The sequence below is a fragment of the Peromyscus leucopus genome, chromosome 9 (assembly GCF_004664715.2).
Source record: "Peromyscus leucopus breed LL Stock chromosome 9, UCI_PerLeu_2.1, whole genome shotgun sequence".
NCBI classification, from domain to species: Eukaryota; Metazoa; Chordata; class Mammalia; order Rodentia; family Cricetidae; genus Peromyscus; species Peromyscus leucopus.
Window position 1 is genome coordinate 69,563,712 of NC_051070.1, and position 24,844 is coordinate 69,588,555.

At 47.5% G+C, this 24,844-nt stretch overlaps 1 protein-coding gene across 4 annotated transcripts; it reads right to left on the bottom strand.

Annotated features, from left to right (window-relative positions):
• Positions 1-5,325: 5,325 nt before the first annotated feature.
• Abhd4 (abhydrolase domain containing 4, N-acyl phospholipase B) lies at positions 5,326-24,776 on the bottom strand. 4 transcript variants are annotated; one of them, XM_028892172.1, is made up of 7 exons: positions 17,864-17,950; positions 14,636-14,724; positions 12,228-12,600; positions 11,910-12,064; positions 9,799-9,910; positions 7,398-7,584; positions 5,326-6,753 (listed from the first exon to the last, which is right to left on the bottom strand). In XM_028892172.1, exons 1-7 carry the CDS (start codon positions 17,923-17,925, stop codon positions 6,664-6,666), a joined length of 1,068 nt encoding a protein of 355 aa, XP_028748005.1. In that variant the 5' UTR covers positions 17,926-17,950; the 3' UTR covers positions 5,326-6,663. The 4 variants fall into 4 exon arrangements, with proteins under 4 accessions (XP_028748005.1, XP_037064437.1, XP_037064436.1 ...); XM_037208542.1 differs by lacking the exon at positions 17,864-17,950 and adding an exon at positions 24,433-24,776 and having other exon boundaries at positions 5,994-6,753; XM_037208541.1 differs by lacking the exon at positions 17,864-17,950 and adding an exon at positions 17,751-17,842 and having other exon boundaries at positions 6,664-6,753.
• Between the last annotated feature and the right edge of the window lie 68 nt (positions 24,777-24,844).

Here is a 24,844-nt window from a genome sequence, read left to right on the forward strand (position 1 = left end):
GACCAAGTGCAGACCACGCTCCAGGAGCTGAAGGGTGATTCCTCCTTCCTTTTTTTTTGGGGGGGGGGCGGTATCATTGCCTGCCCTGAACTAGCTCACCCTTCATGCTACTAAAATTTCTCTGTTCTCCTTCATCTCTGGTCACACTAACACATGTCCATCTCAGGGCTTAGGCCCCCTCTCTTTAGATGGAGTTTCTTGTTTCTCTTACCCAGAAAGACCCTCCCTCCTTGTAAATCCTTCTCCTCTTGCTGCCGCTTTCTTTTCTCCATAGCAGCACCTGATTTGCATGTTGCTATTTGTTTGTCTTCCTTACCAGAGGGAACATTCCAAGGCAGGGACGTTGACCTATTCGTTTTTTCAAAAAACGTGGGAACGCTTTCTCCCCCCACCAACTTTGCATGGCAGTGCCCACTTTCTTTTGCCATTGCTAATACTGTTTCCAATAACTGCACATTTCTATTGACCTGCTTATGAAAAACAGTGCCTCAGTGGTTTGAACTGTTTGCTGACTACCCCTGAGGGGGAACGCTTTGCCATGTGCTCGCTCACTGGTCGTTTGTGTAGCTTCTTGGATGAGCTACTCATTCATATGCCCTTTTCACGAAGACAAATACTTATTTTCCTGCCTTCCTCCCTTCCCAGTGCTTTCTTCTTTCTCGTTTGTTCCTTCTTTCCTCCCATCTCCCTCTCCTCCTTCTCCTCCCCATTCTCTATTCCTTCTTTTTGTCTCTCTCACCCCTCTCTTCCCTCCCCTCTCTGCCTCCTCTCTTTTCTAAGACCTTGCCATGTTATCCAGCATGGCCTTTATCCATGTCAGGGTTGTACCCAGGCCCCATGAACGCTAGCTGAACTAACTGCCACTGAGTTACAACCTTGGCATTTTCTTCTTATTTTTTTTCTAATGGAAACTTTTTTTTTTCACATGAAACAAACAAAACTGCTATGTAAATGTTTGTTCTTTTGACCCCAACATTTAAATTAAGGTACAGTGGAGTTCTTGGGTCCCCTGGTGAATGCAGGGAGCAAGACCTAACATTGCATTAGTATCTGGAGCAGTTTAATTCCCTTATATCATAAACTGAACCTCCAGCCTATTCAAACCTTTGCTTTGGTTTAACTTTTACATATGAGCTGTCTTTGCTTTTTGCCAGTTTCATTTATTTATTTATTTATTTATTTGGTTTTTCGAGACAGGGTTTCTCTGTGTAGCTTTGTGTCTTTCCTGGAACTCACTTGTTAGCCCAGGCTGACCTCGAACTCACAGAGATCCGCCTGGCTCTGCCTCCCGAGTGCTGGGATTAAAGGCGTGCACCACCACTGTCTGGCTTCATTTATTTTTTAATGTGAGAGATTTGATGTTCATTTCCTCCCATAACTGGATCACATCAGACAATAATCTATGCAGTTTTTTTCCTCATGAGTGAAGACTCTTACATTTCCTGGGCAGATCTTTTGAGAGAAAACCATTTGGGATTGCATGTTTAAGGATACTCTGGGTGGCACACTCCTTTAATCCCAGCACTTGAGAGGCAGGAGATCTCTGTGAAGCCAGCTCATTCACACAGTGAGTTCTAGGACAGCCAGGGCTATGTAGAAAGACCCTGTCTCAAAAACTAAAACAAAGACAAAAATAAAACAAAACAAAAAGACAAAATAAACCAACCAACCAAAAAACACAACCCACCCCCCAAGACAAAAAACAAAAACAAACAAAAGAATGCCCTAGGCAAGATGGCTCATAGGTAAGCGCACTTACCATGCAAACTGACAACTTGAGTTGGATCACTGGAGCACAAGTGAATGCAGAAGGAGAGAACCAACTCCATGGGTGTCCCCTGATCTCCACATGCACAACATAGCATGCACACGTGTGCACACACACATACATACACACACATCATGTACATGCACACATCATGTGCATACACACACACACACACAATAACAAATACAATTAAAAATAATAATGCTCCGACCACTTTGAGCCTCTTGGGTGATTTTTCTTGGAAAATGTTGAAATCTGACCTTCTGAAATCTACAAAATCTATGCCTGATATTTTTTAACACAGTAGTAAGAGGAACAGTCCACAAGTCAAGAATTGACTGGGTGACCTGCTTCTAGCAAGAGACAGTTTGGTGTCCTGGTGCTTTGAGACCTAGGACCTTTGAACGGACAGTCATCTGAATTATGAAAGACGCCCCCATGTTCTCCCGTCAGCTTAGTTCTGTGCTCCAACCTAGTTTTGCTTTCTTTTTAAAAATGTCTTCATGACGCGTATTATTTAGCGGTAACCATGGGTTTCATTATACATTCCCATACATGTCCACAATGCGTTTTCAGCTTGTCCCTCTTCCTGCTGTCCCCTCTTGTCCTTTTCCTCCTTCCATTGGCCCCCTTCCTCATTCTACCTGGTCCCCTTCTACTTCCAAGTTTGGTTTTCTCTTCTGTGTGTGGCCCACTGAGTTTCATTAGGGCTGCTGACAGGAGCACCTGTGTCTTACCAGTGGCCACACCTGAAAAGTATTGCAAAAAAAATTTACTGCAGAGCCATGGGGCGGCTGCCAGCCACAGTCCATTTAAGAAACCACTGAGATTCCATGTCTTTTGTAGTTTTATTTGGAAGAGTTTTCTCTTTCTCTGCAAAGTTTAAGAAGCACATGAGGGACTGGAGAGAAGGCTCAGCGGTTAAGAGCACTGATTGCTCTTCCAAAGGTCCAGAGTTCAATTCCCAGCAACCACATGGTGGCTCACAACCATCTGTAATGAGATCTGGCGCCCTCTTCTGGCCTGCAGGGATACATGCAGGTAGAACACTGTATACATAATAAATAAATTAATCTTTAAGAAAAAAAAGAAGCACATGATACCTAATTAATTTTTGTTTCAAAATCACCAGAGGCTGATAAATCGCCTCATGAGTTGTGAGCCCTGACAAAAAACCCTGTTCCTAAGTTGGGCATGGCGGCCCACACCTGGAGTCCTAGCTACTTGGGAGGTTGCAGAATAAGGCCAGCTTCAGCTCAGAAGCCTAAGGTCACCCTGGGCCACACAGTGGGACCCCTGGACACTTGGATGTTGTCAGCTGTCAGCTGCATATGCTTCTTTTTTCTCTCTCTCTCCAAAGTCAGGCTCTTCAAACTGAGAAAATAAAAACATCAATGCAAGCAACAACCCTGTTCTTCAGTCTTCTCCAGCTGCTGCTGCCTTGTACACTTTGTTCTCATGTGTGCTAGCTAGAGTGTGGGACCGCAGAATTACAATGAGTTAGGTCTTGGGACACTCTAAGGTGAAGGGATACCAATCACTAGCAAGACGAAGTCTGTAGACTTTAATCCTTTAGCAAAGCCACCAAGCAGGGGTATAGCGTTTTCCTGGGTTGGAGAAAAAAAAACTCTGTGTACCCAGAACCATGAATGAAATGTTAGTGTTGTCTAGGAATGGGTTATTCTCACCAAGGTGCCAGGCAAGCAGGCACTGGCTTTTCTCTTCAATCTCAATCAAGAATGACCTTTGGTAGGATAGTGACAGAGACTGTAGTTTTGGAGCCTGTTCTGGACCTTACTCTGTAGACCAGGCTGGCCTCGAACTCACAGAGATCCGCCTGCCTCTGCCTCCCGAGTGCTGGGATTAAAGGCGTGCGCCACCGCCACCACCCGGCCTGTGACAGAGACTTTTATGGCATAATAGTACTGAACTTACACTATGAGAAACAGATGGACATGGTGGAGCACATCTGTATCCCAGCGCTTGGGAGGACAAAACAGGAGGATTTAGACTCTAGTCTAGACTGGACCACACAGCAAGTTCTAGGCCAGCCTGGGCCATACTGTGAGACCCTGACTCAAAAAGCAAAAACGAGACAAACAAAACCTGCCGATAATGAGAAGAGGTGGTTCGCACTGAGACAGTTCTCCGGGCCGGAGTTGCAGCTCACCTTCAAACTCTCAGGCGTCCTGCAAGGGAGGACAGAGAGGGACGAGGAAAGACGAGGGGCCTTTCGACCATATCTGTGATGGTGGGATTTAGAACCACCTAGGAGACAAGCATCTGGGCCAGTCTGGGAGGTCATTTCCCAAGAGTTTTTAACTCAGGTGGGGAGACCCGCCCCGAATGTGAGTGGTTTCATTTCATGAATTGGGGTCCCAGGCTGAATAAAAAAGGAGAAAGCGAGAGGAACAACAGTTTCATCTGCTTCCCCCCGCCTGAGGATGCAATGACGAACAGCTTCAGGCACCACTGCTGTGTCTTCCCATCATGATGGTCTGTTTCCCCCAACCCCATGAGCCAAACAATCCCTGCTCTCCTTCAACTCCAGTGAGAAGAGTAATTAATATCCCATCCGAGGAAGGCTCTGTGTGAACCCAAAGGTCACGTGATGTCTGAAGTGACATCACACCGCCCATTGCACATGATTTGGGACACTATGTTGGCCTCTAGCCGTCGAGGGTCCTTTTTCTCGGCCCGTGAGCCACACCTGCAGTTTCGCTCTTGAAGCGTGGTGCTGTATCAGGGAGCACACACACACACACACACACACACACACACACACACACACACACACACACAGAGGCTGGGGCACACACTGGATGCCTTGGAACTGGCATTACAAGTGTTTGTGAGCTTTCTGAGAACGGAACTTGTTCTCTGCAAGATTAGCAAGTGCTGTTAATTATTAAGCCATTTCTCCATCCCATTATTTTATTTTTATTTGTGTGTGTGTGTGTGTGTGTGTGTGTGCACATACATGTGGGTATATCCATACAAAGGACTTCGGAAGCCAGAGGTGTCACGTCAGGTCCACCGGGGAATGGAGTTTCAGGTGGCTGCTGGACATGGGACGTGGGTGCCGGGAACTCAACTCGGGTCTCTGGAAGAGCAGCAGGGGCCCTTTAGCCACTAAGCAGCTCTCTTCAGTCCCAAGTTTACAATTTCAAAGAGGGCAGCTGAGTCTCAAGGGAGACATACCATAGGAACTGCTGGGTTGCGGAGGTGGGAGGGGCAGGTTTCCGAGCAAGGAACATCTGAGCTGAGACTCAGAGAAGGGATGGAGATTGGGGAGCAGGGTTGTGAAGGCCTAGACCTAGGCTGACAGGTACTGACTGGGCAGAGCACAGCACCCAACACCTCAGAATTCTCCTGTCGACTGAGGTGTAAGCCTCCTGTGCTCTGGACTGACTCCTCTCCCATCCTGAGGAGGCTGAGACAGTCTGCGAGAGGCAGTGGCGCCTAAGTGGTACCTCTTTGGTTCCGTTCTCTTGTTTGGGGATTGCATGGACTGTTGTGAGGCGGTGGTCTTGTTGGCTCAATCTTAAACATCGTCATAACCAACAGTTTTTACTCTTCTTTATTAATATAGAAAAGGAGCCCGAGGCAGCTGGACTGCTAGTACAAAGCACCAGGAGTTAATACTATTCTGGTGAAGGGTTGGCTTTATAAAAGAGGAGGAGCAGGAGGGAACTGCCCGGCTTCTGGGGCCAGGCCCAGCCTAGTACCCCAAGCCTTAGAGCAGGACCTGGAATGAGATCCACGGGAGAGGGCTGATGGGCAATTCTGAAGCGGAGTGAGTTGGAGACCGTGGTGACACAGATGGCAGGCAGAGAGGCTCAGGCTGTGACAAGCATTTTGTGGCTGATGGGGACAGAGGAACTGCTGGCTTTAAGCTCCTCGGGGAGCCCCGGGCGGGCGGGAGCTCTCAGGGGACCTCGGCTCTGGTAGAAGACGCTGCAGATGCTTGTGGACTTTGTGAATGCAGACATGGCTCTAAGGCAGAAGAGACTTTCCCCTTCTCCACCAGGAGGCCATCTCTGCTCGGGACTACACAGGGGGCTTTAGGGCCCAAGGCACAGAAGAGGCTGAGAGCCTCACAGTGGGAGGAAGAAGGGGAAGGGTCTCGAGTGTCCCAACTTAGGCAGCCAGGATTGAGACACAGGGCAAGGGAATAGTGTGCCTGTATAACAGGTTAGAATATGGAGCAAGGTTGGTTTTCAACCAGCCCCACAGCAGTGGTGTCTGTGTGGAAACTTGGTGAGCAAAGCTGGCACCACGTGCTGGAAGGCAGCAGACCTGGGCTGTCGACTCAGTTCTGCTGGAACCCATCATGCAGAGCTGTGTTCCATTCCTGCCCTGATCTCTTTCCTCATCGGCCAATAAGGGCTTGGGCCATGCCCTCCAAAGTCAGGGAAGGGGCTGTGCAGGCGAACAGGGCTGCTCTTGGGGGGTTAAGTGGGAACTGGGTTTGGATGGCGGCGTGGAGAAACGGAGAAGGAATATGTTCCTGTATGGAACCTACTCTCAGACACATTCCCAAACTAGAAAGGCTGCTGGGAGCCCTCCTCTGTCAGAGGAAGGGAAGGCCATGCAGGGAGACGGCATGACTTGTGCAATCTCATAATCAACACCTGGTCACACTCGGCGTGGAGAGAATGGGCGGCATTCTCTTTATGCTCTTCCCCAGAGTGGGGAGTTCAAGGCCTCTTGTGGATTCTGCCTCTTGCCCTCAGCATGGGATCAGAAGTGCTCTTTTTCACTGTGGTCTTAGCTCGGGGAGCCCGACTCTGCCTGGCTGGCAATGTGTTAGTTGGAGAGGAAAGGACAGAGGTTCTGACTAAGACAGGGAGGTGACGGCAACTCTGGCTTCCTCCTCTTCCTCTCAGAGCAGCTCAGTCAACCGAGTTACAGATCTCTTCTACCACAGAATTGAAGATGTGCGGCTGGTCGGCATAGACATGGTGCGACGCACCCTCAATCTCCTGTGGGGAGACGACAGAGGCGGCTCAGCTCTGGAGTGGCAGCACTGGGGAGTGGTCTCACCATTTCTCCTCCCTCCCCCAAGGCTGGCTGGCCTGTTCCCTGGGCTCTTCTCAGAAGCAAGACCCTGCCTTTTCTCCGGGAGCTGCACATTCCTTAGGGAAGCGATGAATGTCAAAAGGCCATTTTGTTTTAAGGGGACACCCATTGTGCCGTTCCTTCTCCTAAGCCTCACCCTTGGTCTGCTTGTTTTGTGCAGGACACAGGACCATAGGTGACTCAGTGGGAGCAGGAGGTGCGGGAGACAGAAGTGTGGTAGGATGTCTTTCACGACAACCTCTGCAGTTCAGCCTACTACTCACAGCCCTGGTTTAGTAGGGATGATGGGGAGGCTGGAGGTCTGGAATAGAAGCATGCGTCTGGCTGCTCTCCGGGAACCTGCCTTTTAGCTGAACTGGACTGCACAGAAAAAGGAAATTCCTAACTATCTAGCAGGGGTTTTGGTGGTGGTGGTGGGGACCTTCCAAAGCCACTGCTCGGTCTCATCTATATATTTTCGTCCTGATTTTGATCATCCTTTGTCGTCACCCAAGACTTTCCCACCCACTGTCCACTGCAACTCCCACTCCTTGGCAGGTCAACCTACCATGTCTCGGACATAGGAATCTGGCCTTTGCATCTTCACTTTTTTCCCCGTGCTGGTATCTATCCAGGTGTTAGCCCCATAGATCATGGTGATGGGCACGTCTTTTCGAATTAAGTGAATTCGCTCCAACATGGGGCGCCGGGCCCAGCCGAAGGACTCCATCATGGCTTTGAATGCCGTTTCCCCACTGACAGAACAAAACAGTGAGGCAATTGACAGCTAGACAAACCCGAAGCAGAAAATGTCAACTTGTTGCATTTCAGAGGCTGGGCTGGACCTTATGTCTTTATATTCTCCTCATAGCCAGCGCTGGCTCATTAAATATTGACGAGATCAGGAGATGAGTGCCATGCCTCAGGGCATGCTTGTGAAAACCCCCACGACTTAGGGAGCTGCCAAGGACACAGTGAGCTTTAATGCAACATACATTTACACCTGGACTGGGTGAGGGGACACAGGACGGGACAGATGAGGCACCTGCCCTGCTTGGAGCTGGCTACATAAATAATCCAATGACTATGCTTTAATGAAAATTGTGCTTTAACTAAAAATTCCTAAGGATTATGAAAAGGGATTAGAGCTATAGAACATGGGTAAGGGGCTTAGCTGAGGGGATGCAGGGAGGATTCACTAGAGCGAGCCCTGAAGGGTGAGTGTTCCACCAAGAGGGCTGTGCTAAGGACACTCTGGGACGAAGAATGACAGCGCATCAGGCTTTTGAGACTGGGGCTCAGCAGCTGCTGCCAGGGGGACACCTCAAAGGTGAATTCAATCTCCCTATCGGGTTTGTGTGAGGCTGGGCCGGGAGCCAGCTTTCCGACCAGCTTGCTGCTTTTGTGGGAGGTAGGGAGGTTGAGGACAGTGTTCCCTCCTGGGCTCTGCGTGTTCGGAGTAGTTACATTTCTAGCACCCTGGGATGAATAATGTCTATGTCAGCAGGAGCGGAGAACACCTCCAGGAGACAGTGTACCACAGACGGTACAGTCTGTCAGACACGAATTTAAATCGTGTCTCCTTGGCAAGTCGGGGTAGCCAGGATACACCTTGATTTTCTCATATACGAACCGGCGGGAACTACGTCCACTCTCTTAGGTCAAGATAGATGAGAAGAATGAAGATATGAACAGAGCTCTCCAGGGTCTAGGTGGAGTGAGGAAGGTACCACTCAAACATTTTCCCTTTGGCCAGAGATCATGTTTTCCAAAGGACTGACGGGAATTACTGAAAAGTTGTCAGCTCCAGTGAAAGAGTGTTATAAAACCGAGTGATGTCTGGAGGGAGGAAATGAGAACTGGCCACCTGATGGGCTGATAATGAGCCCATGGGGGCTGGGAGGAGGCAAAGAGCAGGAAGCTGGGGGCACCCATTCTGACTGCTGAGGTTCCCATGGCACACTGTTGACCCGGGACCTACCAAATGTCAGCTCTAATCCCATGCAGTACTGGCTCGAGGCTAATGCTCACTGTTCCGCCGAAAGGACGAGCCTCGCCTTCCTCCCAGCCTTGGGCTCACAGTGACTTGGACAGGCTTGGAAAGTGGTGGCGAGTGTCTATGGCTCCTGCAGGGTCAGGGTGAGGTCTCCACGGGGTGGTGCTACCAATGTGCCCTGCTGGTATCAGCCTCTCACAGGGCCTGACTGTGGGAGAAGATTACTTTCCTGGCTCCGTCCTGGCTGTCAATGCAGCGGACAAAACTGCCGGTCAGCAAGCTTTCGGCGCTTGCCTATGAACAGCCAGTGGGGAGGACTTCTCACAGTTCTCAGGACACTTCCATTCCTCTAAAGGAGGGGAAGGATTCTTAACACCAAGTCTCAGCTATTTCAAAGTGTATATAATTGAAATAAGTACATATTCTTTCTTTGAATGTATTCCAGACATGTATATAGATACACATGGAATACAGATATAGATATATCACGTGGGTGTATACAGGGGGACACATTCTAGGAGTCTCTCTAAAGCAATATTATATGACAATTTAGAAATTGAAGATTGTGGATGGGCAAAGGCTTCTCTTTCTCTATTTGCTTTAAAACAAACAAGCAAACAAAAATGCCTATAAAATCAAACCAAAAACCAACAATAAAATTTTTTTTTTTTAAATCAGTTTTTCAGTTTAAAAAATGCCTTTGAAGTGTTTTCCACACTGCTGCTCATCAGGCCAGTTGCTGATCCCTAGGGAAGCCAGGAGGTCTTCCTCTAGAGAGCATAGCACAGCTTGTTTAATTAAATCTAGTATCTTCTATACCTGTCCTGACCACCCCCGGGGAACTCTCTGGAAATGATCAAGCCTGCTGGTGCTTGTGTTCCCCTGCGTCGGGGTTTTGTGGAAGAGGAATAAAGCGTCAGATGGTGCCACTCTTTAAGCCATCCCACGGGGCTGGGCCCCGAGCCACACTCACCTGGGATTCTGCGCATTGCAGTGGTAGATGTATTCCGAGATGGTGTCGTCCTCGAAGAAGTCTGCGAACTTACGCTTGAAGTCCGGACGGAACCTCTGCACCAGCCCAGGCCCTGGGAGAGGATTGAAGAAATAACAGCGTGATGCTGGGTGTGCCTGCAATTACAACGCTCGGCAGGCAGAGGCAGGAGGATTGTTTCAAGTTCAAGGTCAGTCAGGGGATACAGTAAGACCCTATTTTAAGCCCCTACCCAAAGAAAAACAATAACCAACCACTCAAACCCAACCCACAAAAAACCACGGAGCTGCCAGTGTGGGTGGTGGTGGTGGTGGGGAGAGAATAAACTCCTGCCTGCTTACGTTCAAATGAACTTAACCAAATTTATCTCTCCAAGGATTTATTTCCTTTATGCAATTAACATGCAATGGCAAAAAGGGCGTAGAAGCCTGCTGGGAAGCAGCAGATGACTTCAAATGTCAGAGTCTGATTGTTGGTCACCAGCGAGTTGAGCGACAGCCTAACATTCCCAAGGAGCCAGGTAATTTTCACTTCAGTAAGTCCTAAGACTTTTCCTCTAGGTTCACACGTTCTGTGAGGGTCTGCAGTTGAGGGAATCTTCATTTATGGTTTGAGTTGTGTCTCCCCATGCCCCCCTGTATGGGAACCTTGATGGCTTTTTACTCTTCTGAAGGCAGCTGATGAAGGCAGAGGAGACTACCATTTTCCAAGCACTCTCTCATTTTCAGGCTGTGACGGAATCCATGGAAAGGGGACCCTGACAGCACTGCTGGCCCAGGCTCGGGCCACTGCGCCTTCCATCACAGTGCACAGGTAAGCGCTAACCACGCAGGCACACTGTGAGGACTGCGCCTACCGGCCACTTCCTCTGTCCTGGCAGGGGTTTTGTCTGTGAGAGGTGTCTGGGGAGGGAGAGTGAACGCAGTCACAGGCCCTCCCCTCTTCTGACACAATCCTCCACGGCTGTCACACAGCCACCCAGCGCAGTGGCTGAAGCCCCGGATGAACCTGGCCAGATCCAAGGCCAGGGAAGGAGAGAATGGTTAGAGGAGGAGGGATGGTAGGGGGTCTGCTGGAGCCACCTGGGCCCTGAGGTCGGCCCTCTGCCCACCTGGCCCCGGTGTCCCTCGCTTGCTCCCCTTCCTCGAGAACTCCTGTGCTACCTTCTACGTCAATGCTCGTTTTCCACTCTTTCTGTTTCAGCCACTGTAACAAGCGGCCACTGAACATTTCTATACAAGCGTAAGCTATCAGTACAAAACAGGGGTTACCCATCTTTCCAATAAAAGGAATCTGCTTTTTACCTCACCGGTGTAAAAGCCCCTCAAAGGGAAGCATGTGGACAGCGTGAGGGGAGGATGCAGAGTCTCTAACACTGTGGACAGCGTGAGGGGAGGATGCAGAGCCTCTAACACTGTGGACAGTGTGAGGGGAGGACGCAGAGCCTCTAACACTGGACAGCGTGAGGGGAGGACGCAGAGCCTCTAACACTGTGGACAGCGTGAGGGGAGGACGCAGAGCCTCTAACACTGTGGACAGCGTGAGGGGAGGATGCAGTAGTAGTGTGACCTGCCACTTTCCGTCTCTGTCTCTTTCCTGACAGCTACCTAGTGCTAAGAAATCCAGAACAGAGGGAGACGTGGGGCTTCTCTAGAGCAGCGCCTGGTTCCCAGGGACTTGTCTGTCGCTGTGCTATTGTGAGAACCTGAAGTTCAGAGCTCTCCTTGCTAGAGGGGCTGGTGAGCCATGGAATGGGACCCAGTGGTGGTTACTGCGCCTGAGTCACTGACAGGTTGCCATACAAGCTCCCAGCAGAGAAGTCACACATCAAAGCCCCTTCCATTCTCTGGGATCTGCCAACACATAAGGCAGTCATTCTGTTCTATCTGCTGATACTGATGGAGGGAAAATATATCAATCATCAGAAACCTCCACTAATGAGATGCTGTCCTGATTATCAGTTTTAATGCCAGGTCAGGCCTCTGTTTTATGAGCAAGTGAGGATGGTAGGAGCCCAGGTGTACCAAGGCAAGCTGTGGTGAATGGGGTGGCCTCAGTTTAAAGACAGAGTTCTCCTCCTGAAGGTGACTCACCCCAAGGCCCAGCCACTCGAAGAACAGCCAGTGGATTGGAACGCCCCAGGACAGATGCCACAGCCTTGACCCAGGTTGGAGGTGCACGGATCTCACTGGGGTCAGTTGGTCGTAGGGGAAAGCCCCATGGGTCCACCAGGATAAGGTGTTTAACTCTACATTAACAGAAAAAATAAACAGAGGATACACTGTATTTGCTTGGAAGTATCAGAGCTCTTAAGTTGCTGGGAAATGAGAGTATTACTGGAAATAAATATTGGAACGTGCCTAGTAAGGCATCGAGTCAGCTCATGAGGGAGAAGGGTGACTTCACATTACCTTTCAGGGTACTTGATAGAGTAAGAAGTGGCCAGGAATCCCCCCAAACTGTGCCCCAGGAGGATCATGGTGGGGATTCCCATGGTCTCCCGCCATGTCTCTATTGAGGTCACAAACTCATCTTCAGCTCCTTCTGGGTCCCTTGGGAAGGTTGGCCTTGAGCTCCGCCCGAAGCCAAGCAGATCAAAGGTATGGAGTGTGCGGCGGGCACTCAGTGAATCCATGTTGAGGATCCAGAGGCCCACACCGCCCCCAAAGCCATGTACCATCACCAGAGGGGTGCGGTCCTTTTGCTCTGGGCTCACAGTCACCGTCCAGATCTTGTTCTGGTTTGGGAGGGAAACATAGCGGGCCAGGAACTTGTTCTGGAGACCTGGGAAGGGAAGAATTCCAGGGTAAACCAACAAGAATGCTTCCCGAGAGCGTATCCATTTTGCCTGGACTATACTCTTCATTTTCTCTCTTCCTGAAGGCATCACCTTAGGAAGCCAGACTGGTCTCCATAGTGAGTTCCAGAACAGCCAGGCCACATAGAAAGACCCTGTCTTAAAAAACAAAAATACAGCTGGGTGGTGGTGGCACACACCTTTAATCCCAGCACTTGGGAGGCAGAGCCAGGTGGATCTCTGTGAGTTATTAGAGGCCAGCCTGGTCTACAGAGCGAGATCTAGGAGAGGCACCAAAACTACACAGAGAAACCCTGTCTTGAAAAACCTAACCAACCAACCAACCAACCAACCAAAAAACTAAAAACCAAAAACCAAAATAAAAAACAAAACAAAACAACAAAACAAAACAAAACAAAAAACCAAAAAAAAAAAATTACACACACACACACACACACACACACACACACAAAACCAAAAATAAAAAACAGAGTAAAAAGAAAAGAAACTGAGGAAGCCCCCAGGAGCAGCCAATGAGCTGCATTTCTCTATGGTCTTTGCTTAAATTTTTGCCTCCACGTGCCTGCCTTGGCTTCTAAACTTCATGATGGGTTGTAACCTGTAAGCCAAATAAACCTTTCCTCCCCACGTTTGATTCGGTCAATGCTTTATCTCAGGAACAAAAAGTGAAGTCCCCATCCATCTCCAGCCTCCTTAGCCTGGCCTTAGCCTGAGTCCTACCTCAGGTTAGGAGGACAAGCCCCTCCCCCAACCCGTCTTTAGCTCTGATCCAGGCCCTTGGCTTCCACCTGTGATTTGATGTGTAAGTCCTTGACCTTCTCCAGCAAGAATCTCGCTGAGTCCTTTCAGAAAGAACACCCTGTCCTTGTTGTCTTTAGTGATTTCCATCCACGGGCCCTGTTCCTTAGCCATAAATCCCCAGTTGTTTTTGTAGTATGGAGAACTGAGGATGGTGCCTTCCCAATGACAACAGCTTCATATGGTCATTCTAAAAGACTTAATAAGTCCCAGGGTCATTTTTCTTTTATATTTAATATGCTAATGAATTCAAATCCAAGGAAAATGTGTAGACCATTTGGTCTATAGGCAAAAAGAGGGATCATACTCTTTCTCAAGATGGTGTGCCCAATTCCCTCCTGATCCCTGATGTCGTTCAAATCTTGGACTCATTGTTCTTGAATGTCCACCTGTTTGGAGATGAACACAGAGAACTGTGGTCTAGCCAGGCGGAGGTGGTGACGGGAGTGGGTTGAGCCACTTACTCCTCTTAGATATTGAGGTGGGACAGTGTTCTGTTTGTTTGTTTGTTTGTTCGTTTTTTTGCTAGTGTGGCAACAGTCATATGAAAGAGCTTCCTGGGTAAATCAGACTGCATCTGGATGGAGGCTTGAAAGCTGTGGTTCCTTTCAGGCCTTGCAGAGCAGCAGGGTGGATCATGTTGGGGTGGGGGATGGGGAGATATGGCCCCAGGGTCTTGTTTGAACCAAAGGCTATTGCTGTTCATGGGTCACCCTTCTTCAGTATTGCTCATGAGATCTGGTCTGTGTGAACTCCAAATGTGGTAACCAGACAGCTGGTAGGCTTCCACCTGCGTGGAAGGCCGGGAACGGAAAACCCAGGATTGCTGACACTCAGGTAGGAAGTGGTGAATTAGAATGTGCTTCGCTATGTGTTAAGAAGAGAGGGAAAAATGGAGAGATAGGGAAACGAGGGAGGGAGGAATGAAATATCTGTGTGCATTAATGCACAGTGGAATGTCTAGCGTTTGAGGTGAAGCTGTAGGATGTGGAAGGGGCTACCAGGGGGCTAGGGAGTTGAGGGACCACTGTCGTGGAATCCTGTGTCCTCTGTCTGTCCCTCCCCTCAAACCACTGATTTTCTTTCCTCTGGCCCATGCACTGCTCATCAGGCATCAGTTGGCACAGTGGACCCAGCGTGGGGAGGACCTTCCATCCTTTCTAGACTTTTTGAAGCGGGGAGCAAACTGTCCCCTCTACTTACACTGGAGGATCCTGGCTTCCACATTCTTCAGATGAGACATGGAAGTAGGGCGCCAAGCCGGGAGCCAGCTGCTCAGCCAGCCCTGAGGCCTACAAGACAGAGAAGCACTTGTTGGCCACACTGAGAAGGAAGCGCATGTTCTCAGCCTTGCCGACAGCTCCACGAGTTATCGGGGGACAAGGTGTTCCCCAGCCTCAGCAGGCCTGGTCTTCATGGCCTTGGGCATCAGCAATGCCTCAGGAGTCTGATATACTGTTACTCTTCTTGGGCAAATAGCTATTAACAACAATGGCCCTTAGCATATATCAGAAGACCATGTACACAAAACTGGATCGCATTTATTATCTTCCTGGAGCTTTACAACTAACTCCCCTTTGTTACTGGTTATCATAATTTATGTTCAAGGAGATTTCAAAGGGAGAGGGAGTGACTTTAATATTTCTATTATTCTTTCCACCCCCAGAACTAGCTGTTCTTTTAGGGTAGGACAGACAAATTCCCACGCCATCTGTTGTCTTCCACCCTTCTGAAAGTAGAGGCTGCTGTTAGTCCCTGATTGTGAAACCCACTAGCTCTGAACTGGGGTAGGCAGGGAGTAGGGGTGTGTTATCCGGGTTCAAGTCCTGTGGTCCACCAAGAGACACAAGTTGCCTCTGGCCTATTTTTTAGGTTGTAAAGCGAGAAGAAAGCTTACCTATGCCCTAGAGTAAAACTGGTAACTCATCCTGCTTTCTCCTTCACACCCAGTGACTAAGCCATCGAGGTTACAAGCCCTAGTTCTGGAGTAAACAGAACTCCTGGATCTGAATCACAGACCTGCCACTGATAAGGAGCCTGGCTTTGAGGTCTAGGAATGAAAAGAACCTTGTTGGGTGCCTGCCACAAGTTTAATGGTTCAATCAATTACCGTTTTTTATTCTATCTTCCCTGTCTTTCACGTTATTCCTCCTTCTGTGAACTCTGCCTAGGTGAAGGCTATAGGATGTTTGCCAGGAGCTGCAGCAAGGGCTTGTGGGTATGAGCATGAGAAGACAAGGACACCTTGTGGAGGAACCATCCCAGCTACTCATAGCATACACAGTGGGCACCCCGAGCATCATGGGAAGCACAGATCTTAGATTAGGATGTTTTCTTGGAAATCACATAGTCTAGCCTCTACTTCACAGGTGAGCAGTCCGATACCCCAAGAGGTCACCAGCAAGTTAGGAAAAGGATGACTCCTCCGTGGATCTTCCAGCCTCAGCTTTTTGAGACCATTATCTGAACATTCCTGCATATAACCACATTTCATTTGTTTCTGTTTTCTGAAGGGAATGTGATCTAAAGCCAGACACTCGAGTTCTAATTCCAGCAAGGCCACTTACCAGCAATGATGCTGTGGCACATTAGTTTTCTGAGTCAGTTTCTTCAACCTCAAATAGGAGGTAATTGTATGTACCTCACAAGTTTCTAAAAACTGGAGAGTTAACATCTAAAGCATATAGAACAATGCTTAGCACCAATAACCCCCAAATCAACATAACTTTCCCTCAGCTGAATCATTACCTGTATATATTATTACTATTTTTAAGTAGCTACTCTCAACGAAAGTTTGAGGTTCGGAAGAAAACCAGTGTTGCTGTGGGAGTGGTACGCCAATGGCTTTGGTCAGATGAAAGCTGTCAGTCTCAACCAATGGAATCCTAGGGGCATCCAGGACCCTCTTAACAGTCTTCCAGAGTTCCTTGTTGGATGAAGCACTAGAACCAGGACCACAGATCTTGGCCAGTCTCAAAAGACAAATTGCCTCTTTGCATTGTAGAGACTATAACAAGTCAGATCATGACACCTGACCCCCACATATCTCTGTAACTGTTCACAGCAGAGCTCAAGAGAAATGCCGTCCTATAGATAGCAGCGTGGTCCACACAGTCCTGGAAGGCGTTGGGGGTGAGGGTGGGGGTGGGTGTGGGTCCAGGGAGCTATGCGTACAACTTTGCCTTTCTTCTCTAAAAACCGATCCGGAAAGAACGGTGCCTGCCCCACTGTGTGGCCATGTTACTGAACAGGCAATGGTGCCTGCCCCACTGTGTGCCCATGTTACTGAACAGGCAATGGTGCCTGTCCCACTGTGTGCCCATGCTATTAGGGAGGGAAGAGCTGCGATGGGAAAGTGAGGCAAACTGCACAAAGTCCCTTAACCACGAACTTGGCCTGGCCTTGGTGGTGCCCCATCCTCGTGGGCTAACAGGGCAAGCAGTTCTATGGTGGGAGAGAACCTGTTCTAGACTCCTGTAATCTTGAGCAAGTCTCTGGATTTTTATGGGCACCAGAAACGGAGCTGTTTTATCTGTAAAACGGAGCTGGATGGCCTGCATCTTTTCTGGCTCTAATGCTGTTTGCCCAGTCTCCGTAGGCATCGTAAATTTCATCTTAGAAAGCAATACTCTCTTGAGCACTTCCTTCAAGTCCCCCAAGCTATTATTTACTATTGTTACAAAGTTAATTCCTTCTGCCAAAAGGACAACTATTAGGTCAAGGGAAGGCCCTGTTCCGTGAAACCCTCGGAGCTGAGTCATTCTCCTACAAGCAACTTTTTCCTGATCTGTTAGAATGTCATCACACCACCCACAGGTGGCATCCCAAACTTGATGCCCTTGGGTAAGCGTAGCGCCCCCCCCCCCAATCTAACAAACTTAATTCTGAAACCACGGCAGTAAGCATGTGTTTATAGTGATTAAAAATATAATAAATTAGATTTGCAAGCAGAACGTGTCAAGGCGGCCAAGGGTTAAAAGAACTTGTAAGCCAGTTCCACACTAATCTGAGCGCAGTGGAGACTTCTCTCTCCTTCCCACGCCTTCTTCTTCAGGGCCTTTCAGACCCACGGCTCTAGTCCCGGGGCAAGTCTCGACAAACACCCGGCTGCTGCCCCCCACGTCCGAGTCTGCTTTGGAGGCGGGAAGAGCAAGCTTATCCCTCGCACATTACCACCAATCAAACCGCGCTACCAAGGGGGCGATCGCGAAGACTAAATGGAAAGTCAGAATCCCCAGGCTGCACACAAGCACATCCCTCAGCGCTCCCCCAGCTCCGCAGCCTCCTCACAGCACCCCATCCCTCCCTAGAAGCCAACCTGAAAAGGAAAGGCGGGGAAGTCTGAAGCTGTCCGCAACCACAGACAGTCCCCGGATCCTGGCCCGGACAGACAGACAGAAAGAGAAAGAGAAACGGACAGGAGTAACTCACTGCTGCTCCAGATCATCAGCCATAGTAAACAAGCCCTGCCGGGTCGAGCTGAGCCAGCCCATCCCTCCGCCTGACGCCAGAACCAGCTGACCCAGAGAAGTATCGGATAACAAAGGGGGCGGAGCCTAGGCCGCTGGTGGGATTCGAGAACCGGCGCCCCTGGCCTGCACCTCGCCTGGGCTGGGACCAGTGGGGTGCTTCCTTCTGTCCGCTCCCGCTGGCCTGCGTCCAGGCTGAACGCGAGGGTCTCGCAAAAGTAGTGATCCTCTCATCATCCACCTTTGGGGGACATCGAGGGAGACAGGTAGTTTAAAACTCCTAGACCCTCACTGGAATGCCACCAGCCGCGCCTCTACTTCTCCACAATTAAAGAGTGAAGGAACTGCCTTGTCTCTCTCACTCTCAGGAGCTTCCCTCTATGGCTCAGATCCCTGACGCTTCACCTGCCTTTCCTAGTCCTTCTGTTAAGTGGTTTAGATGTCCGTGGAGACGTTATAGGTTGTTCCCTACAAAAGGGCCCTGGATATTGTTAACTCAAGATTTCCAGATTCCAAAAACACAAAAAACAAAATACCTAGTTAAAAAATTTGAGTTTGAGACAGAAAACATTTTGTAAAGACTAAGTATGCTCCACACAGTATTTGGGACACCCCTTATTTACTGCTCTAAGCAGAGGTATGACATCTGTCAAGATAAGAAAGCATTCCTCTGCTCTGGGGATGTCTGACTTACAACCTAGTTCCCAAGGAAAAAGTAGCTCGATCCTGCTTCCATTTGGAGGATCTCCCCTCCCACAGGAGGGCCAGGTAAAGGACTAACATGTAAGGCTGGGCATGCTTTATGTATGTGGATGTGGGATGTGACGTGACTTATCTCAGAAGCTCTTAGCACATTTCAGGTGGGTTCTGTGGAGGAGCCAAATCTTGAAGCTGGCTGCAGAATTCACTTGAACTGGCAATGGGGTGTGACATTCCTGGAGCTGCTCCATTTCAGATTATCCACTCCATTTGGTTAAAACCATACTTCAGGAAAAAGAAATTTACAAAAGTACCTTTTTTTCCTTTTCCTTCCTACTTCTTTCCGTTTTTTTTTTTTGTTTGTTTTGTTTTGTTTGTGTTTTTTGAGACAGGGTTTCTCTATGTAGTTTTTGGTTCCTGTCTGGCCTTGAACTCACAAAGATCTGCCTGGCTTTGCCTCCTGAGTGCTGGGATTAAAGGTGTTTGCCACCACCACCTGGCTCTTTCTGAGATTTTATTTATACACACACACACACACACACACACACACACACACACACACACACATTGTGTGTGTGTGTGTGTGTGTTATATGTCCCAGGTTGGCCTCCTGGTTGATGTGTGTCTGAGGATGACCTTGAACTTCTGATTCTCCTGTTCCTAACTCTGGAGTGCTTGGACTATGGTATGTGCTGTCAGGCATAGTGTTCAGGATGGGGATTGAATCCCAGGGCTTCCTGCTCGCCAGGGAGGCACTTTGTCAGCTGAGCTATGTTCCAAGTCCTAAAGTATTTTTTCTTTGGTCTTCTAGAAGATTCTGAGATTTCTTCTTCCCTAAAACAGTATTAAATTGATCATTATAAGAGTTGAAAGTTTAAGAGAAGTGGAATTTTCAGAATTTTTCATTCATTCTTTTAGTGAAGCATAGTGGTCCTAAAATTCAGTACTTTGGGAAGCCTGTTAACAACTCAGTCTCCCAGTTCCTCAGGTTCTAAGCTAGTTTGTTTGGAGGCTAGAAAGCTGCAAGTTATCACTTCTCGGCCTTTTGGCTAAGATCAAGTGTAGAAAGCTGCAAGTTTTCAGAAGCATTGATGATGCTGGTAGACCCACTAGCTAATTAAAAGCCTGGAGCCCATGGTCAGAAATCTGGACCAAGGTCAAGTTCTCAGTTTTGCCAATTATCCATTTCCTGATCTTGGGCAAGTCTTTTTTTTATCAGGTTGCTTCTTCTATTGTATTGTGTCTTGTGCGAATTAGCTAAGTTAACTTAAAGAAACATTTAGCAAACTTACTCTAAAAATGCTACATCTAATGTTCAAAGCCAAACATTATGTTGGCACAAAGAATCCATTGATCAGGAGAAAGGAAATGAACTCCTCTGCTGGCCCCAGACTTCCCTAGGAGGGCTCTGGAGAGCTGGCAACTATGTAGTCAGAATTTATAGCAAACGTCCCCTCTTCTACAGGAGGCCTCCATCACTCTGCCACATGACTTTATTTTCTTCAGAACACCGCTGAAAAGATCGTGCACATTTCTTACTCACGTTTCCCTCCACTAGAGACTAAGTTTCCTGGGGAATTTTACTCTGCTTTACTCTCAGCACCGAGAACAGGTGCCCCAGGGTAGGTGCTTGGCACTTGGTAAATGGATGGGCGAACCGTTAAGTAGGCAGAAGCATGAATGGTTGCCTACAGGACTAAGTGCTGACTAGGGCTTGGGGGCTATAATAGAAATGACATGAGACAGAAATCCTGAGCTGTTTTCACATCCCACTTTTCCTGATGAACTAGAAAATGTAGGTCTTTTTGAGGCAAGGATGATCCGGTGGAATGGGGGAGGGGGGGCCGCGCGGCGCATTCTAGATTCTAGAATGTATCTCACCACAGTGCAGAGAACATTTGCATTCTGTCTCCACATGTGCCAAGTCAGCTTTAGCATAATTTCCCACTATAATAATTGTCTAGAAGGAAGAAATTTGAATATGTGGAAAATGCCATTTATAGCTAAAGTTACCCTTAAGGTATCCCCAGAACTGAGACAACTCAGGATTGGGTGGATCTGCTGGAACTAGATACAATGAAATGGACCTTTGGTACCTATTTAGACAAGTTTCTGGAGAGAAAAATGTGTTTTTCCCCTTCTTATGTTGAAGTCAAGACACATGATGTCTACATATGGAAGAATGCACCCTCCTGTCTACATGATTCTGGTTTTTTAAAAGATGGATGATTTGATGTGCTTTTAAAGTGTTGGGTTCTTTAATTTTTAAAGATTACTTTATGTGTATGAGTGTTTTGCTTGAATGCACACCACAGGCATACTTGCTGTCCAAGGAAGGCGGAAGAAGGCGTCTGATTCTCCTGGAACTGGAGGTATGGATGACTGTTAGCCTCCTTGTTGGTGCTGGGAACCAAACCCGGGTCATCCACAAGAGCAACAAGTGGTCTTAATCACTGACATCTCAGCAGCCATATTAATATATTCTTTAGGAGTAGAATCTAATTGGTCAACCCCCTCCAAAAGCAGTGGAGTGGATAAGCTGATACAGCCCAGCCCTGGAAGGAATGAATCATTTCTTCAAGTGGGCGCTGCTGACTTTTGAACGAACAAGGTGAGTCTTAGAGTAAACATAGGGACTGAATAAAACAGCGTCAAAGTCCTCTGTCCAGTGATACCTGTATGTGGCTTAATTTTTTTTTTTTTAAAAAAGATTCAGTTATGTGTGTGTAGAATGGGTGGTGAGAAAGGTACACGTGAGAGTGAATGCCCACATGGGCCAAAACAGCGTGTCAGATTCCCCTAGAGCTGGAGTTACAGGCATTTATGAGCTACCTGACCTGGGTATTGGGAACTGAACTCAGGTCCTCTGTAAGAGCAGCAAGCACTCTTAACTGCTGAGCCACCTACCCTGCCTTTGGCTTTGTTTTAAATGAACAAAAACCAAATAAACTTTGCTTGGTTACTCCTAGCTATATTTTCATTGCTCGGGTAGCCACACATGTCTAGTTGTTCTCATATTGATTGGCACCGGCATTTTCATTAAAGAAAATTCTACTGAACAGGGCAGTGCTGCTTAAGTGTGGTGTTTTCAGATCTCTGTTGTAGGGAGAGCAACAATTCTTAGCAATCCTCTTCCATTGGTAAATGCTGTTCTCATAAAGAAAATAGGACAAATTCTTTTTTTGTTGCCAGAGAAGACAAAATTGAAGTGCTTATGTGTGTGTGTGTGTGTGTGTGTGTGTGTGTGTGTGTGTGTGTGTGTTTTAGAGACAAGGTTTCTTTGTGTAGCCCTGGCTGTCCTAGACTCAGTTTGTAGACCAGGTTGGCCTTGAACTCACTGAGCTCCGCCTGCCTCTGCCTCCCAAGTGCTGGGATTAAAGGTGTGTGCCACCACACCTAGCAAGACTTAAGCTTTTCTGGGACTCCCCAAAGAGCTGGGTGAGAAGGAAATCAGACAGAAGATCGGAATGCTACACAGCAGGGATGTCTGGATGAAGGGAGGCAGGCTCACTGGAGACATTCGCTGCTCAACTAGAACTTGGAGCAGAAAGCACCATGGTTGAGAAGACACACTTTGTGCTGATTGAAATTTGATTGTTATAATTTTCTTTTTGAAAAGAATCTCATGCTGGAGGTATAGCTCAGAGGTCCAGTATTGGCTTAGCATACTAGATCCCTAGCATCACGAAACAAATAGGTAGATTGCTTTATTTGCTGATTGGAGAACAAGGAAAGAAGGGTCTTGGTCTAAAGTGGACCATAGTTTTAAAAGTGGATGGTTGCATGCTAGAGTAGAGAGAAGCAAAGGGAGTCAAGGGCAAAGTAAATACGAAGGGAAAGAATTGAGAGAGCCTCGTCTCCACAGAGAGACTGTCTTTACAAGAGTCTTCTACTCAAACTTAGGATTTGTGTTTGTCTTCGTAGAGAATATACTTTCTTATTCTAAGAGAAAGGATGTGAAATCATGGACTTTGCCCAGTAAGGGCACCCTCTCATCCTGCCACTCTCCCATATCTTATGTTGTTGATCATCTTCGTTATGAAGCCTCTAAGGTCTTCTCTGAGTTCTGATTTAACTTTAAATCCTATTTCTTTTGCCAGCCATTTGATTTGCAATCCTGGCACCATCTTTTGCATGCCCAAATTACTGGAGCTCTGCAGTATGGGCAACTTTTAATTATTTGGAGAAACAGAGGAAAGATAGTTTGTATCAGAAAGAATAATATTTAATAAGAGCAAACATTTTCTGAACATTTACCATGTGTTATGCACTTTGCTAAATGTTTAATATTTTACATTTTCTCGTTTAATCCTAATAAAACATTGCAGTGATCCAGATATTGTTATTTCTATGTCATAGAAGCGGAAAATGATTCCTACGTGTCATAGTGGTGCATACCTGTAATTTCAGTACTTGGTAAGCAGAGGCAGAAGGATTGCAAATTTGGATCCACTCTGGAATACACAGTAAGTTCCAGGCTAGGCTACCTAGAGAAATCTTGTCAAAAAGAAGAAGAAGAACTGCCAATTAAACACTAAGTCATCAGATGGAGATTAGATAATTAGTAGTAGGTGGAATCAAAGTTCAAAACCATCTTTATCTGATTTTGGAACTTGCACTTTTATCTACTACTCAGCACATGAACTTTTACACATACTAATGTTCTGACTCACGCTACTCAAATCCAACAATAGTATGATTTCCTATTGATAGATAAGTTCATACACTGAATACAAAAAAAATTTTTCTTATTGTTAAGTCAGGTAGCTGAGAAACTTTTTAGTTTACTGTATCAGAAAGGCTTTGTCTCTGAATGGTGGTGCTTGTCTCAATAAGTGATGTTTTGCATTGAGTCTGTCTTCCTAGGGAGTTTCTACGGAGATGTTAATGATGGTAGTTGACACAGACCAAAGGCTAAGACACTGCTGGAAGGAGCTGGAGTGATGGTATAGGAACTTGAGGAATTCATAACTGATGATTAAAGCAGCCCCTTGGCCCATTTGGTGTTAGGTTGAATATCAGAGGAATCTGCTCTTTCACTTGTGATGAGACAGGGAGAAAAGTTCAATTGCAGATGCATGTCATAGTACAGGGAATAGGAACCAGTCTGGCTATTCTTCCCCACCAGCTCTACCAGTTACACAAGAGCACTGAGGCTAATTTCTTAAGCAGTGCAGTCTCCTTGGTTGTGAATATGGATTTACCTCTCCTAACAGACTAAGGCTTTCCAAGGACACAGATGATTCGCTGAACCTAGCAAAGTTCTTTATTCATCATAGGATTGTGGTGCTAAATGTTTCCAGGCTAAATACGAATAACACGAGACAACAAGGGGATGTTGTTCAGTTGCTGTTTTAGAAATTTTGCTCATTTAGCTAGCTAGGGCAGTTGAAAGGGAGATTTAAGCGCTGAGATGAAGTATCTGATTATATGTGGGTAGTCTTTGCAACTGAAAGCTGAGAAATACTGTTTCGAAGGTCTGGTTATTGTGAACTTATAAAGGCAATGCAAACCAGAAGGCGGAGCTTAAGTTTTCTTAAGTTAAAACCTCAAACTTTCGTTTCGTTTTCTATAAAATGATTCGGAGGTCAGGTGGAACCAGATGTGCCCTTGCGAGTCTTTCATCGTTGACATCTCGAGATACTATAACAGATTTAAGACGTTCAGTTTGGGCGGATTGCTGCTGATTCTGACTCTGCACTCTACGCACAAGTGACTACCTCCCTTTTTAGACAATGACTGTGTTTGATTAACCCCAATGTTCCTACAACTTAACCACAAGTTATTGGTCCTTGTTGGTACCCAGCAAACATTTGTCGAATGAATGAATACCTGCTGGCTTAGGTTCTTCGTAGGGCTAGATCCGGCCTTCCAGTTCAGGATCCTGTGGAGGTCAACCCTTACCCGCCAGTGTGAACTGGCGCTTGCCCCGGATAAGCATAGTTCTCTCTGCGGAGGAGCTTGACCTCCTCTAACGATCTGTCATAGGCATCTGCAGACAGAGCTTTTAAGAGAATTAGGGTCCGGCAGGTTGAATCCCTAGACCGCCAGCTTGGTCTCTAAGCAGATTCTCACGTTTGACCACTGAGGAACACGGGGGACCAAAGAGAGCCGGAACTCTCTGTTAAGCTACGCTGTCCGCGGTAAAACCTTTCCCCTCGTTCCTGTCACAAATCTCGTCGCCTGAGCAACAGTGGGCGTCAACAAACGCAGGGCGGAAATAAGGATATAGTACACGTCTCCA

What these genes read in the sequence shown, in the direction of transcription:
- Abhd4 (XM_028892172.1), bottom strand. Translation starts at nt 17,925, where the DNA reads ATGGGCTGGCTCAGCTCGACCCGGCAGGGCTTGTTTACTATGGCTGAT. An exon ending in TGCAATGCGCAGAATCCCAG is followed by an intron (nt 7,585 to 9,798) that starts GTGAGTGTGGCT and finishes TTGTTCTGTCAG; the next exon opens with TGGGGAAACGGCATTCAAAG. An exon ending in ATTCCTATGTCCGAGACATG is followed by an intron (nt 6,754 to 7,397) that starts GTAGGTTGACCT and finishes GTCTCCCCACAG; the next exon opens with GAGATTGAGGGTGCGTCGCA.